The 16,088-nt window shown below is 42.4% G+C and overlaps 1 protein-coding gene across 1 annotated transcript in view; it reads left to right on the top strand.

Annotated features, from left to right (window-relative positions):
• The first annotated feature begins 468 nt into the window (after window positions 1–468).
• fam171a1 (family with sequence similarity 171 member A1) overlaps window positions 469–16,088 on the top strand; it is a 50,127-nt gene continuing 34,507 nt past the window's right edge. The window contains exons 1-2 of the mRNA XM_052502703.1: window positions 469–862; window positions 15,063–15,290. Of these exons, the coding sequence (XP_052358663.1) occupies window positions 751–862; window positions 15,063–15,290 (340 nt within the window). The 5' untranslated portion in view covers window positions 469–750. The remainder of the gene's footprint in view (window positions 863–15,062; window positions 15,291–16,088) is intronic.

Genomic DNA, 16,088 nt, shown 5'->3' with positions numbered 1-16,088 from the left:
TAAAGTAATGTCAATAAATGATGGCTAATAAGCATTAATGGGCAGTCACTACCATCATGGGACTTGTTTTAATAGTTTATTCTGTGTTATTACAGCATTTAACCCATATAATGCATTATGCATTTCATGTTTAAAATAATAATCGAAATCGTAATCGAAAAACGTGATGTATTAATAATCAAACTGAAACCGAACCGACCTCAAAAAGCAGTAATTGCTCAGTGCTAGTGGACAGTGTCGTTTTTAGTAGCAAGTAGGAATTACATCTCTGGTTAAATGGCGTTTTTCATCAGTATTGTTTCAGATCAAAAATGTTTGGGCAAGTTATTATGGTTAATTAAAAACAAATACAGACTATCATCATAAAGCAGTCAACTCTTCAACACGTGTCAATTTGCGGTGGTCAGACAAGCACTTCAGTGAGTCGCCTGGAGATGGCGGTCAAACCCCACTAATGATTCTGCTAGGCGCCTGTTGGGACAGTGTCTGGTGTCGGAATAGTTAACGTGGGGCCGCCCTGGCTTCAGTGACTTTCTTTATTTTTTAAGAAAAAAAAGAACCGACGGACCAGCAGGAGGGGTGGGATGCAGAACTGAACAGGACATACTGAAGGGGAAAATAGAGGGAACGCTAATGCTACAAAATATGGAGTCTTGCCCGATGTACATGTGTGTGTTTTACAATACATTGATGTAGCCAGTCAATTTTTTATATTTATTTGAACTATTTTTTGTGTGTGTGACATCTGCAATGACGAGGGTCGGGGTTTTGAGCAGGACCGCAGCGATTGTGCTCTGTCTTTTGGGATGCAATGTGTGGAAAGCGGTAACCAAAACCCTGCAAGATGACAACCCTCTAAAAGGTAGGTAGGTAGCTGATACAAATGATTCACTTTATTCGAAGTACTTGTGAGATGTTATGCCCAATATGTTCGTCTTGCTAGCTAGCTACTTGTATAGCTAGCGATAACTTGTCGTTGGTGGCTTATGTGCTAACTTCAGATAGTTATCTAGCTACGTTAGTTAGCTTTTCAATTGGCTAGTTCTATAACGTTCATTTGGCTGTCCTTTTCAGCCACAAAACTGTATACATACGTTATCTCGGTGGTTGTTCATGTTTAATTTAGCCAAGGTATTATATCATTTGAATGGTTTGAAGTGATTTTGTGTCTCACAACGTGTCCTCAACTGAAACAAAAACACCTCACCATCTTACCTAGCTCGATAGCTAGACCTAACTGATATTGCATGTTGTTGGCAAGAGGCTAGCTAACATTAGCTAGTTAGCTAACGTTAGTTGATGCTAAGTTCTTCTGCAGCCTCTCAATTGTAATGGATAATTTTGGTGCAAGCCTTAGCTAAAACATGTTTTACTTGTCCTTATTCAGATGAGGTGAAAACGTAATTTGAGCATTTTTTGATGCAATGTATCATTGTGTAATGGATTGTTTTCAGACCAGCAGTATTCCACGAGAGAGATAACGTTCATGCATTTTGTGTATGAATTTGACCACGTATGCAGGAGATTCCTCCAGACATGATTATAAGCTAGATGCTGCAGATATGAGTGGGAGGAGGAATCTCACACACACCACCATCTCTCATAAATGAGTGAAAGGCAGTATATGACAGGTGGCTTTTGCTTCACTGCCTCTTCCTTCACAGCCTCCTGCTGAGATGGAGCTGAATTGGGGGCAGTGCTGGAAATGGTTTAGGCTGGGCCCAGCGAACCTATTTGTATCATTCTGTGGTTTTATTCGTTGTTACAGACATGAGTGAAATGGCAACACGCTGTAAAGCGTAGTTAGAATCGCTGCAGATGTATTTCATTCAGCCACTCCAAAGCGTTCTCTTTTTTTAAAGAGAAGAGTGCTTCCAAGACTAGCCGTATCTGTTTCTCTCATGTACTCACTCACTTATTCTCACACACACACTACTTTGCTTGGAGAACTGTGTGGCTCTGTTTTGCTGCTTCAGTTTTCATTCTAATTTTGTTTGTTAATCATATTGCTGTGACTGAGTGTGTGCTCGTAGTTGTGTGAGGCCCTAACCAAACAGTAATTTATTAGACTATTTTGTGTGTCCTTGTCTGTCTGTAACTAAATATGAAGTGTCCCCAACTATCACGCGATGTCAACACATGACGTAGGTGCCTATTAAGTTCCTTAGAGAAAATTATTGATGCCTTCTGAGCATCTCAACTCAGTATTTTGATTGACACCCCCCCCACCCCTCTGTTTTTCTTCTCTGTCTCTCTCTCTCTCTCTCTCTCTCTCTCTCTCTCTCTCTCTCTCTCTCTCTCTCTCTCTCTAAAAAAAACCTTCAGACCCTCCCTGGGGCTCTTGTTGATACTGAGGGCCTCTTCTCGTCTCTCCTCTCCTCACACATAGCTAGCTATATATATATATATATGAGGCAGACAGACGACACATAGTTAGCAACATGGATGCAGACAGACACATAATTATAGATCCAACTCTCATTACTGCAACCCATAATACACTACAGCTGGGAACAGGCTCACTGCAGCCAGGGCTAGAGGACAGGGTGCCAGGAAGACCAAATCATGTTGAAGTGTGTGTGTGTGTTTGTGTGTGTGCCTATGCATGTGACACACTGCAATGCAGCACTCTGCTTATTCTTGGGGCTTGTGCACAGAGACTACTATAACAGTGCTTTATACACACATGCACTAGCACAACACCCGTATTGGTTGAGGGATTGCTGCAACAGTTTTCCACCAGATCTATAATTTTGTAATACATATATGTGTTTCTGTCAGAACGAAATCAATTATCTAATTATTGGATTAAGAGGGACTGAATAAGATCTGTGATTTTTGTTGAAGAAAGCACTTGGCAAAACACTGAATAAAGTACAGTGTCTGTTCTATACCTTCAAATTGTATTTTTCTGTCACAAAATAGATATTATAGTCTAGCTATCATCGTAACAGTAGCAGTATTATTTGGAAATTCTGTACATATCAGGATCAGCTTAATATTGCAGAAAAATTGTTGCTTCCATCAATGTAATTGTCTGCATCATTTCCAATCCCCCATATATTTTTGGGGTAAATGTAGTGTGGTTCGTTCTGCGTTGTGTACTTTTAATTAGGACGCTGCCACAACTGGAGGTCTGCTAGTTGAATTATTTTTTGATTTGCGCTGCACACGAAGAGACAACACACATTGTTAACCCTTGGCGCGGTCCTAGCTCTCAGGCACCTTGCTAGCCGAAGGTCGGGCAAAAGAGAACAATAAGGGGGTACGGAAATACAGATAACCCGCGCTGGACCAAACCAAAATATACACAACTTTTACAATCACATTTATGTACAATATTGATATGAAAAAGTGTTTGTACACCAAAGAAAAGCATTAGCTGTAATTAAATAAAGAAATACACTGAATTATTATTATTATTATTATTATCAAATTATTAACATCCCCCCCTTGACCTGGCCTATTTGAATTGGTCCTTGTGTGCAACTTGGTGCATAATCTAGGGGAACAACATCACACTGCTACATTCACCCCCACTGTTTTACACTAGATTATAGGCACGAAACACATTACCTCGAAGGTAATAAAGCAAAGAAAGAAAAAATCCATTTCACACTCACAGGGCGACAGAGTAACTCAGTGTAGTCCCTTAATTCTACACCCACAGGGCGACAGAGTAACCCAGTGTAGTCCCTTAATTCTACACCCACAGGGCGACAGAGTAACCCAGTGTAGTCCCTTAATTCTACACCCACAGGGCGACAGAGTAACCCAGTGTAGTCCCTTAATTCTACACCCCCAGGGCGACAGAGTAACCCAGTGTAGTCCCTTAATTCTACACCCACAGGGCGACAGAGTAACCCAGTGTAGTCCCTTAATTCTACACCCCCAGGGCGACAGAGTAACCCAGTGTAGTCCCTTAATTCTACACCCACAGGGCGACAGAGTAACCCAGTGTAGTCCCTTAATTCTAGACCCACAATTGGTCGATCAGCTGAAAAGCTATCCCGCGAAGGATTTGGAAAAATAAGGGGTAGCTATCCCTTATTCAACCGTATACGAAAAATGCCATATACATTTTATGCCGACGGACTACACACAAAGTTACATGAATTGTCAAGTATATTAGACAAACCCACAAATCATTCTAAGACACGCTTAGATTACTATATATATATATATATATAAGAAAAGGTAAGCAATATCCTACGGTCACTGAGAAACCAAGAACCGTTTGATTTCCTGTGTAGACATAGTTTGGGTTAGCCTATCCACTGGCTTAATACATCTACCTAGTCTAGTCCGAACACCCTCACCCAAAAACCTAGCAGGAATGTCACGGACAGCACTAACCGTGCTCAGAGGTCTAACCTCAGGATGGGGAGTACTACAGATCGGCATATCTGGAGCCAGCACACTTTCAGTTACAGATTCAACACTAGTAGTGTCAGACGACTGATCAGAATCCTGGTAGATTGTCACAGACCACACTGACGAAGCATCTTCAACCAAGGTAACATTATCTGTCACAGCATCATCCACACTGAATGGAGTTTTGCAATTAGAACTCTCACTTAGGGGGACTTGATACGGTTGTTCCACCTCACTTCCATCAGCTGGGACTTCACCATCCTCTTGGATTATCCTCCCAGAAGACTCAGGAAGGCCTGATACCCAGTGGACAGTCCTAGCGTCACTCCCATCCATTTGGCTGGAACCCGCATACATCTCAGAGGTCACCACTCGATAGAGATCCGAGACCGTCAGGTTCCTCCCATGAAGGCAAATGCAGAAAGTTGACTGGCATAATCAGGTTCCTATGCACAGTTTTGATGCGTCCAGTGGTAGGGTGTTGGATACGATATGTGTTGAGTGAGCTGTTCTTCGCAACCACTATGTACACCACACTCTCCCAGCGATCAGCCAGTTTCTTCTTGCCCCTTTCCCCCTTGTTAGCAAGTAGAACTCGGTCTCCCTTCTGCACAGAGTGACCCTTAGACCGTTTGTAGACCTCGGCTTGTCTCTCTTGTTGCTTACTGGCATGCTGCTGGGCCAATGTCATGGCCTCTCTCAGATCCTCACCCAGAGACTGGACATATTTATCCACATCTACTGTGTGGATCCACATCTACATCTATCCAACAGCACACTTTCAAACATAACATCTACCGGCAACCTAGGGATGCGTCCGAACATCAAGAAGAAGGGTGGAAACTCAGTAGTCTCGTGTACAGTGCAGTTAGGAGAATGTCAATGTGTTCAACATCTGAGGCCATTTAGCCTTGGACCTAGTGTGCGATTCAGACGTTCTGCTTGACCATTACCCATGGGATGATAAGGTGTGGTGTGGGACTTTTCAACACCAGATAACTGAAGTAATTCCTCAATAAGTGAACTCTCAAAGTCAGCACCCCTGTCAGAATGGATACAATCAGCGAACCCATAAATGCAGAATAAATTATTCCAGAGAACACGAGCAACAGTCTTAGCAGACTGGTTTGGACATGGATACGCACAGGCCAGCTTAGTAAAGTGATCTGTCACTACTAACACATCAATAGACTTGCTGTTTGAATCTTCTGCAGTCCGGAAATCAATACACACAAGTTCTAAAGGCGCCGTTGTCACAATGGAGACAAGTGGAGCTCTTGCTTCAGGCTCAGGTGCTTTACTCAACACATCTCTTACAGTGGGCCACGTATTCCTTGACGTCTTTCTCCATAGATTCCCAGTAAAACCGCTGTCTTGTGAGCCACAATGTGCACTGCTGACCCTGATGACCAGCATCACCATGAACTCCCTTCAACACACGGCCTCTCAAAGACACAGGTATGACATATTGGAATATTTTCTACTTACTCACTGGGTGCTTTTAGACACGATACAGAATCTCTAACCACGTGGTGAGTTTTCCCCACTGTCTTAGAGTATAAACTGTTTCTTTAGCTTCAAGGACTCGCTCTCTCCTAGATGGGCGTCGGCCTCTATCTACAAAGAACATGACTCTGCTGATGATAGGATCCAGTGACTGGTTATCATACAGCTCCTTGTGTGTAAGGATGGGTAAAGGGCTCTGACCCATGGACATCAACTTCTCAAGGTGCTGCATATGTGAAATGGCCCTCACTGTGGCACCATCATCCCATTGGGGGTGGGCATAGAGGACAGCAGACACCTCTTCACAGGAAACCAATCCACTGACATTGTGTCCAGCTCTACTCAACTCACTCCCAGGAGCCATAGACAGCCTACAGCCAGCCTCAGGCTTTTCACAGAGAGACGGAACATGTCTTGTACATCATCCACTCGAAGACCTCTGGCTTCCTCCAGCAGGACATCATATGGAATTCTTGTCAGTCGGTGCAGAACTTTGGAGCGGACAAATGGCTCTCTGCTCAAAACATCAGCAACAACATTCTTGGGCCCTAGTATGTACTGGATATCAAAATCAAAGGGTGCCAGCTTTGCAACCCATCTCTGCTCACATGCATCAAGTCTCGGTTTTGTAAGAATATATTTGAGTGGATTGTTGTCGGTCCACACAGTAAACTTATGCCCTCGCAGCCAATGGCTGAATTTGTCATGAATGGCCCATTTCATGGCTAGATGTGCATGCGCAGATCGCTCATCTCATCCACATGCACAGCTCCGGTGGTCGGCTTGAGCTGACAGTCGGCAGGTCGCGTCACCAGTTTGTAGCGTGGTTCGTTCTGCGTTGTGTACTTTTAATTAGGACGCTGCCACAACTGGAGGTCTGCTAGTTGAATTATTTTTTTTATTTGCCCTGCACACGAAGAGACAACACACATTATGTTAACCCTTGGCGCGGTCCTAGCTCTCAGGCACCTTGCTAGCCGAAGGTCAGGCAAAAGAGAACAATAAGGGGGTACGGAAATACAGAACCCGCGCTGGACCAAACCAAAATATACACAACTTTTACAATCACATGTACAGTAAGGCAAAAAAGTATTTAGTCAGCCACCAATTGTGTAAGTTCTCCCACTTAAAAATATGAGAGGCCTGTCATTTTCATCATAGGTAGACTCCAACTATGACAGACAAAATGAAAAAAAAAATCCAGAATATCACATTGTAGGATTTTAATGAATTTATTTGCAAATTATGGTGGAAAATAAGTATTTGGTCACCTACAAACAAGCAAGATTTCTGGCTCTCACAGACCTGTAACTTCTTCGTTAAGAGGCTCCTCTGTCCTCCACTCGTTACCTGTATTAATGGCACCTGTTTGAACTTGTTATCAGCATAAAAGACACCTGTCCACAACCTCAAACAGTCACACTACAAACTCCACTATGGCCAAGACCAAAGAGCTGTCAAAGGACACCAGAAACAAAATTGTAGACCTGCACCAGGCTGGGAAGACTGAATCTGCAATAGGTAAGCAGCTTGGTTTGAAGAAATCAACTGTGGGAGCATTTATTAGGAAATGGAAGACATACAAGACCACTGATAATCTCCCTCGATCTGGGGCTCCACGCAAGATCTCACCCCGTGGGGTCAACATGATCACAAGAACAGTGAGCGAAAATCCCAGAATTTGGTTTAAATAATGCAAAAACAAAGTGTTGGAGAAGAAAGTAAAAGTGCAATCAATATGTGCCATGTAAAAAAGCTAACGTTTAAGTTTGCAGAACAAGGGTAACAACTACTTCAAGGTCTCAGAGCAACTGATGTCACTGATTGAAACACTATTAGCGCGCACCCCTCTAACTAGCTAGCCATTTCACATCGGTTACACCAGCCTAATCTCGAGAGTTGATAGGCTTGAAGTCATAAACAGCTCAATGATTGAAGCACAGCGGAGAGCTGCTGGCAAGCTCACGAAAGTTCTGTTTGAAAGAATGCTTACGAGCCTGCTGCTGCCTACCATCGCTCAGTCAGACTGCTATATCAAATATCAAGTCATAGACTTAATTATAACATAGCATAATAACACACAGATATGAGCCTTGGGTCATTAATATGGTCGAATCCCGAAACTATAATTTCGAAAACAAAAAGTTTATTCTTTCAGTGAAATACAGAACCGTTCCGTATTGTCATTGAAAATAAGAATGTGTTCTTAACTGACTTGCCTAGTTAAATAAAGATGTTAAAAATAAAGAAAATTGGCCACAATCGTTGTCCAAAAATACAGATTACCGATTGTTATGAATATTTGAAATCAGAAATCGGTCGACCTCTACATATTCATACTTTTTAAAGAATATACCTTTAGTATTCCCCGCAAACCCTACCACCCTTCCCCCAATTGGATTAAAGTAATAAACACGTGGGCTTCTACCTTCAGTTTATACATCTTATACACGTTTTACAGAAACAATCTATTTTACAGTAGTTATATTTTGTTTTTCGTTCTTCCTCTTTCTGATGTACATATTTCATTGTATGTATTTTATTTTACAAAATGTGTATTTTTCAATAGCTAAATGTGTGCAGATCAAGTATTGATATCATGAATTGGATTCCTGCCTGTAACTTGAAAATCAGTGTTGTCAACAAACCAGCTAATGCTAGCTAGCAGAGAGGTTGAAGGACATGCTGACATGACCACCACCTCCAACCAGCACCTCTGCTGACCATCGAGCAGAGCTTCTAAATCCATTGTTTAGCTGGATTACAATGTTTGTATCCGGTATATTTAACATATGAATTCAAAACATAATGAATTAGCCTCATGCTGTTAGGCCTAGTCCCAAATGGCACCCTATTCCTGTTGGGAAAATGATGATTAAATGACTGAACAAATCATTTTAAATGGAACTGTAACTAAGTAAAACTTATACTCTGTTTTATATCTGATTAACAACATGAGTTCATAAGAAGGGATTGTGTGACACGGAGTAATTAAAGTTAATGAACACCATTCCAACTAGGCAGAAACGAATGGGTTGTGGATTAAGTAAGCAGATAAGGTAGTTAACCTATGGTTGAAACGATGAAACTGAGCTCTGGGGTGTTTTAGATAAGGCTGTGAGTGCATGCCTAGGTTTTCTGTTAATTAGAACTGTCAGCTAAGTGGTGATCGATAATGTTGATGAGTCAAAAGTTAATTCAGTTATGTTGTGTGACCTGTGAGTGTGTTCGTGAGTTGGAATGAACTATTAACCTCACTTTGTCCCGGTCGAGAGGAGGGGATTCTGTTAAGCAATGAAATGATGTCATGTTTTGTATATAAACTGTTGCTCGTGGTAACGTGGCAGCTCGCTCCGAGAATCAATTCTGTTACCTATTATTGAAATGGCTAGTCTCCGTCTATTTTATGCAAACAAGAATCTTACAAATTCTCATAAAATAGATGAAGGGTTTTCAATTAATGAAAACACATTGGCATAATTAAATTACAGTAACAATTCCCATAATAGTGCACTGCTTTTGACCAGAACTCAGGTCTCATATTATTGTATTCATACATTTTTAAGTGTATGTATGTTTGTGTTGACGTCACAAATGTATCATTTGTACAATTCTTTATTAAAGGTCCAATGCAGCCGTTCTTCTCTCTATCTTACTGCTTTCCATTATAATGGTAAAACATTTACAAAAATAGCTTTTGAGCGAAGAGCAATTTCTTAAGCAATAATTGAGCTAGTACTGTGATTGGGGAAGGAGAAACTGAAAACTAGCCATTTAATAACTTTTATTGGTCTATTAAGTAATGTACCGCCTGGTGATGTTACCAGACAGGCCAAAACTCCATTCCACCGAAACAGGCTGACGTTTTTTTTCAAACAGCTCTTACACTAAAATAGCACTATCATATTTTTCACAATATTATTCCAACTTTTAATAGTTTGGGAATGTAATACAAAACACAGGAAAAGGTTTTGACAGCAGTGGGTCTGATTTAAAAAAAAATATATATGTATATATTTTGTCACAGACTGTGTAAAACCTTGCAGTGCTACTTTTTTCTCAGTGAGTGAGGTGGATATATCTTGTTTTAAAACTAAATGTGATCGTTTCATTTTCTAGAGACAAACAATCTAGAGAGAATAGGTCTATCATGTCTATCCCCACGTCTTTATACACACAAAACCGGGAAATCGATGAAGGAAATGGAGTGTACGATAAATAGACCTAATAAGAGCAGAAATGGAGAGAGATGGGGAATCCCCCAAATATTAATGAGATGACTCAAAGGATTTATTTTTGTAGAACACAGAACACTGTAGTTTCCTAGTGTGCCAAGGAGGAGTTTGAAAGGTTGTGATGGTACCAAAGAAAGCCCCCTCTCTCCTCTCCTGCAGAGTTGAGGGGATTGTTCCCTCTATACTATAATCTCTGCCTAATCATTTACTGTCCTGGAATATTGATCAGGATATTTAAAGAGAGAACTTGGTAGGTTATGTTAGATGTTGTGGTGGATTATCCCTATCCTATTACATTTTTGTGTGTTTGTGTTGAGCGGGGAGAGAAATCACCAACAGGGGTTGAACCGGTACACACGCCAGTATCTAGGACCAGATCTGACAGTTTAATAACCACTAACCATGGATACCTTACAGCAGTAGCCCAGTTGACCTTACAGCAGTAGCCCAGTTGACCTTACAGCAGTAGCCCAGTTGACCTTACAGCAGTAGCCCAGTTTACCTTACAGCAGTAGCCCTCCATCAGAGCTGCTAGTAGCCACAGACAGAGGATGCTACTGTCCTCCTGCCATTATTATGGCTCAGTGATGATGTCCAACTCCCTCTACCTCACAGCAGGGTCTGATCAATAACCTCTACACACACTCACACAAACACAATGATACACACTGGCTCTACCTCTCACACTCATACTGTCTGTCTCACACACGCCCTGCTGCTCTGGCTGCTGTTGCTTTGGCTAATTGGTGGTAGATCTCAGCATCAGGTCAGGAAAAACTCTCTTTGATGCCTTTATCCTCCATATGGCAGACAGACCGACCCAGTTACTGAGAGAACGACTGGTTTAACAGGGCTGCTGAGACACAACATTTCTCTTCCTACATGCGTGTGTGTTTTTGCGATACACTTTTTTCAGAGGGCTGTAGCCTGTTTAAGGATGTCACCAGAGATTTATTGGATCAGAATGTGTGTGTGTGTGTGGTGTGTGTGTGCGTGCGTGTGCCCCAGTCTCCCAGGGGAGCTCTTCAGAGTGTGCACAGCTGGTACCCCTAAGGAAGGACGGAACACTGGGACAGGAAGTGATGCCTCATTTAAATACCTCCCTCTCCCAGACCCACTATAGTGAAACTTAAAATGTTTGTTGCAACTAGTTAGGTAAGTGATATTTTCGGGCGACCTAGATAGATAATCTGTAGTGGTCCGTCTCCTGTAGTCTGTATCTGTCTGACCCTCTGTGTGTCTGTTACCTGAATAATCATCCAGCCTGGGGAGTTGGGAGTGGAGGGTGAGCATGGTTGGGGGACGGGGTGGGTGTGTGTGTCTATGTAAGGCTAAAGGATGTGTATGTACGGTAGGGGGGAGGGGCACACCATTTCAGCCTTAACCTGTTAAGTCGACCCTCTACTTTTTCGAACATTCTGTTAAAAATCGCGCAACATTTCAGCGCCCTGGTACTCAGGCCAGGAATATAGTATATGCATATGATTAGTATGTGTGGATAGAAAACACTCAGACGTTTATAAAACTGGTTAAATCACGGCTGTGACTATAACAGAACGTGCGTTTCATCGAAAAGTGCAGGAAAATCTGATCACTGAAAATGGAAATAAATATCCTTGCGCTACTTCCAGGAATTGTTCAAAGTGAACCGAATTAAATGAGGCCGAGGTTGCAGTGCCTGTCTCCGACCGGATGTTTTGGTCGAGCTCTCTCCAGACATTTTTTCGAGACGGACACCTATAGAATTGACATCGCCTCCTGATGAATTTTATCGCTTATTAACGTGTACTAATACCTAAAGTTGCATTACAAAAGTATTTCGAAGTGTTTTGTGAAAGTTTATCGTCGACTTTTTGAATTTTAAAAAATGACGTTACGTTATGAAACGCTATTTTTTTCCGTTTATCACCCAGTCTTCATAGCTCGATATCTAGGCTATATATGGACCGATTTAATCGAAAAAAAGACCCAATAGTGATTATGGGACATCTATGAGTGCCAACAAAGAAGATGGTCAAAGGTAATGAATGTTTTATATTTTATTTGTGCGGTTTATGCGGTTTATGTAGCGACGACTATGCTAATTATTTTGTTTACGTCCCCTGCGGGTCTTTTGGGGTGTTACATGCTATCAGATAATAGCTTATCATGCTTTCGCCGAAAAGCATTTTAAAAATCTGACTTGTTGCCTGGATTCACAACGAGTGTAGCTTTAATTCAATACCCTGCATGTGTATTTTAATGAACGTTTGAGTTTTAACTAATACTATTAGCATTTAGCGTAGCGCATTTGCATTTCCAGAGCTCTAGATGGGACGCCTGCGTGCCAGGTAGGAGCAAGAGGTTAATTAAGGGCCAATGATCAGACACCACTTCCCTTATCACAGAGACAAGTGTCTGCAACAAGAGGACAGATGAGAGAGGGGGAGTGTGAGGGGGAGTGTTTGGTAGGGATTGCGAGAGGGTGTGTGTGTGTGTGTGTGTGAGACAGGGTTTGTGAGGGGGGTTGTGAGACAGGGTTTGTGAGTGGGCGGGGGTGTGAGACAGGGTTTGTGAGTGGAGGGGGTGTGTGAGACAGGGTTTGTGAGTGGAGGGGGTGTGTGAGACAGGGTTTGTGAGAGGGGGTGTGTGTGGGACAGGGTTTGTGACGGGGTGTGTGTGAGAGGGTGTGCGTGTGCATGTGCATGTATACGACATAGGAGTAAGTAGATGAGGAAGGTGTGTCTTGAGTTGATGAAATGAATTGCTCCTCTTGCTGTCGGTGACTACTAGACTGAGCTGCTACTTATTTCAGTGATGAAGTATGGCTAAAGTATCCTTGTTAGCCATTAGCACACATTACTGTTGTTTACATAACCTGCCAGACCAGAAATTTGTTTGGTGTTGGTACCAAGTCACCGTTTAGCTGTTCGCCAAGCTCCTTTATGAAACAAGCTGAAATGTGTGTGTGTGTGTGTGTGTGTGTGTGTGTGTGTGTGTGTGTGTATACTCTGTTTTTAAAGGTCTAGCTCTCTTTTTCTGGTTGTCCTCTCTCTCTGTCTCACTCACTCACACCGTTTGACTCATGCACAGTGCCTTTCGCCACAGTGGTAAAGGTTAGCGTTCTGGCCTGGGTAAAGGTGAGTGTTACCGTGCCAAGGTTAACTCACGCTCACTGAAACTAAAGTGTTCTAAATACTTGGATTTCTCTTGTGAAACTTGGGGTTTCACCATCTGTCTCCCATTCCAGAATACCCCTGTCTGTGTATGTGCAGTGCGTGCAGCTACCACTTTGTGTAGCGGTTGGCAATGATGCTAATGAAAACAGTCTTCTGGTAGATGGAAATGCTTTCTCAAAAAACTTCTCAATGAAATGTTAACTACAAAGTAGCCGAGCTTCCCTGGCAGAATGATATCAGGATTATTTTCTTCAACCCAGTGTGTATTTGTTTTGTAAACTCTACCATCACATGTGGCTACAAAAAAACTTAGGTGCTCACTGGAATTAAAGGTTATCTACACCCAAAAATCCTAATTTCCACCAAAAAATCCCAGACCTCTGATTTATCTGTTTTTTCTATTTAAAACGTGCAATTTTGAGAGTGAACCTGAAAAAACAGGGGGAAACGGAAACCTGGAAAAACAAACGGAATTTGGGGAGAAAAAATAAATGTAATCAATCACCAACCTCATCCCCATATTGTTTTTATTTACTTTTCTGCTCTTTTGTACACCAGTATCTCTACTTGCACATCATCATCTGCACATCTCACTCCTGTGTTAATTTGCTATATTGTAATTATTTCGCCACTATGGCCTATTTATTGCCTTAACTCCTTACTCCATTTGCACACACTGTATATAGACTTTTATATTGTGTTATTGACGTTTGTTTCTCCTGTGTAACTCCGTTGTTTTTTGTTGCACTGCGTTGCTTTATCTTGGCCAGGTTGCAGTTGTAAATAACTGACATACCTAGTTAAATAAAGTTTAAATTATTATAATATATATTTTTTAATTCATCAGATTTTATAGGGCCCTAACAAAGGTCTAGCCTAGATAAGCTTGGCCAGTGTGGGTGTTCCGCTCTGTCCAGTTTAGCTCTGGCACTGCATGAACTAGGGGTGTGTGTGTGTGTGTGTGTGTGTGTGTGTGTGTGTGTGTGTGTGTGTGTGTGTGTGTGTGTGTGTGTGTGTGTGTGTGTGTGTGGCCAGTGTTACAATGCTCTGCTATCCAACAGAGTTAATGGTTTAATGGAAGTATGTTATTCAGCAGTTTCCAGGAAAGTGTATGACAGTAATAAAGGAGATGTGTGCTCAGAGATTTCCTTCCTCAGGCATCAAGAAACAGCAAAAGGGCCCATTGTTTTGACAGAGCCTCGCTATTGGCTGGTAACCAGGAAATATGCTTTTGGCTGTTAACTGTGATTGGCTCAGAAAGCTTTTCCTGACTCCTGTATGGACTACTGTGTGTATATATACAGTTGAAGTCGGAAGTTTAAGTGTGAAAGTCACCCAGTAAATACTACTTGAGTAAAAGTATTTGGTTTTAAATACACTTAAGTATCAAAAGTAAAAGTATAAATCCTTTCAAATTCCTTATATTAAGCGAACCAGACAGCACAATTCTCTTCTTTTTTAAATTTAAGGATAGCCAGGGGCACAGTACAACACGCAGACATCATTTACAAATGAAGAATTTCTGTTTATTGAGTCTGCCAGATCAGAGGCAGTAGGGATGACGACAAAGGATGGTCTCTTGATAAGTGTGTGAATTGGACCATTTTCATGTCCTGCTGAGCATTCCAAATGTAATAAGTACTTTTGGGTGTCAGTCAAAATGTGTGGAGTAAAAAGTATGTTATTTTCTTTGGGAATGGGAATGTAAGTATTATTTTTAACTTATCTTACTTTACATCACTGACGCTTACTTAGCCGAGTGTGTAACTCTCGCACTCTCTCTGTGTAGAGGTGACTCTGAAGGTTCACCTGAGTGATGCCAGCACCCACCAGCCCCTGGGCGGAGCCACCATCGAGCTCTTCGCCAACCACACCTCTGTAACCACAGAGACCTCTGCTACCGACGGCAATGCCTACCTGCGTTTTCCGTACCGCCTTGGAACCCTGCTGGTTGTCACAGCAACCAGACAGGGCTACGTGCCAAATTCCGCCCCCTGGAGACCCACCAGACTGCCCGGTAGGTCAAAGTAGTAAAATCTAGTGTGTGTGTGTGTGTGCGTTCACACACAATCTGAAAGTGGTGTGTGAGGATAATGAGGGTGCCCCATTACAGATTTATTATAATAAGTAACCACCCCCATTATCCTCACACAACACTTTCAGATTGTTCACACACACATGCTTATCAGCACTGGACAATTTAGGAGTGACAGAGAGAGGAAAGGAGTGACAGAGAGAGGAAAGGAGTGACAGAGAGAGGAAAGGAGTGACAGAGAGGGGAAAGGAGTGACAGAGAGAGGAAAGGAGTGACAGAGAGAGGAAAGGAGTGACAGAGAGAGGAAAGGAGTGACAGAGAGGGGAAAGGAGTGACAGAGAGAGGAAAGGAGTGACAGAGAGAGGAAAAGAGTGACAGAGAGAGGAAAAGAGTGACAGAGAGAGGAAAAGAGTGATGGAGAGAGGAAAAGAGGAGTGACGGAGAGAGGAAAGGAGGAGTGACGGAGAGAGGAAAGGGGAGGAGTGACGAGAGAAGAAAGGAGGAGTGACGGAGAGAGGAAGGGAGGAGTGACGAGAGAAGAAAGGAGGAGTGACGAGAGAAGAAAGGAGGAGTGACGGAGAGAAGAAAGGAGGAGTGACGGAGAGAGGAAAGGAGGAGTGACGGAGAGAGGAAAGGAGGAGTGACGGAGAGAGGAAAGGAGGAGTGACGGAGAGAGGAAAGGAGGAGTGACGGAGAGAGGAAAGGAGGAGTGACGGAGAGAGGAAAGGAGGAGTGACGGAGAGAGGAAAGGAGGAGTGACGGAGAGAGGAAAGGAGGAGT

The sequence above is a fragment of the Oncorhynchus keta genome, unplaced genomic scaffold (assembly GCF_023373465.1).
Source record: "Oncorhynchus keta strain PuntledgeMale-10-30-2019 unplaced genomic scaffold, Oket_V2 Un_contig_1599_pilon_pilon, whole genome shotgun sequence".
NCBI lineage: Eukaryota > Metazoa > Chordata > Actinopteri > Salmoniformes > Salmonidae > Oncorhynchus > Oncorhynchus keta.
Note: the sequence above shows the minus strand (reverse complement) of the source record. Positions and strands in the feature narration are given on the sequence as shown.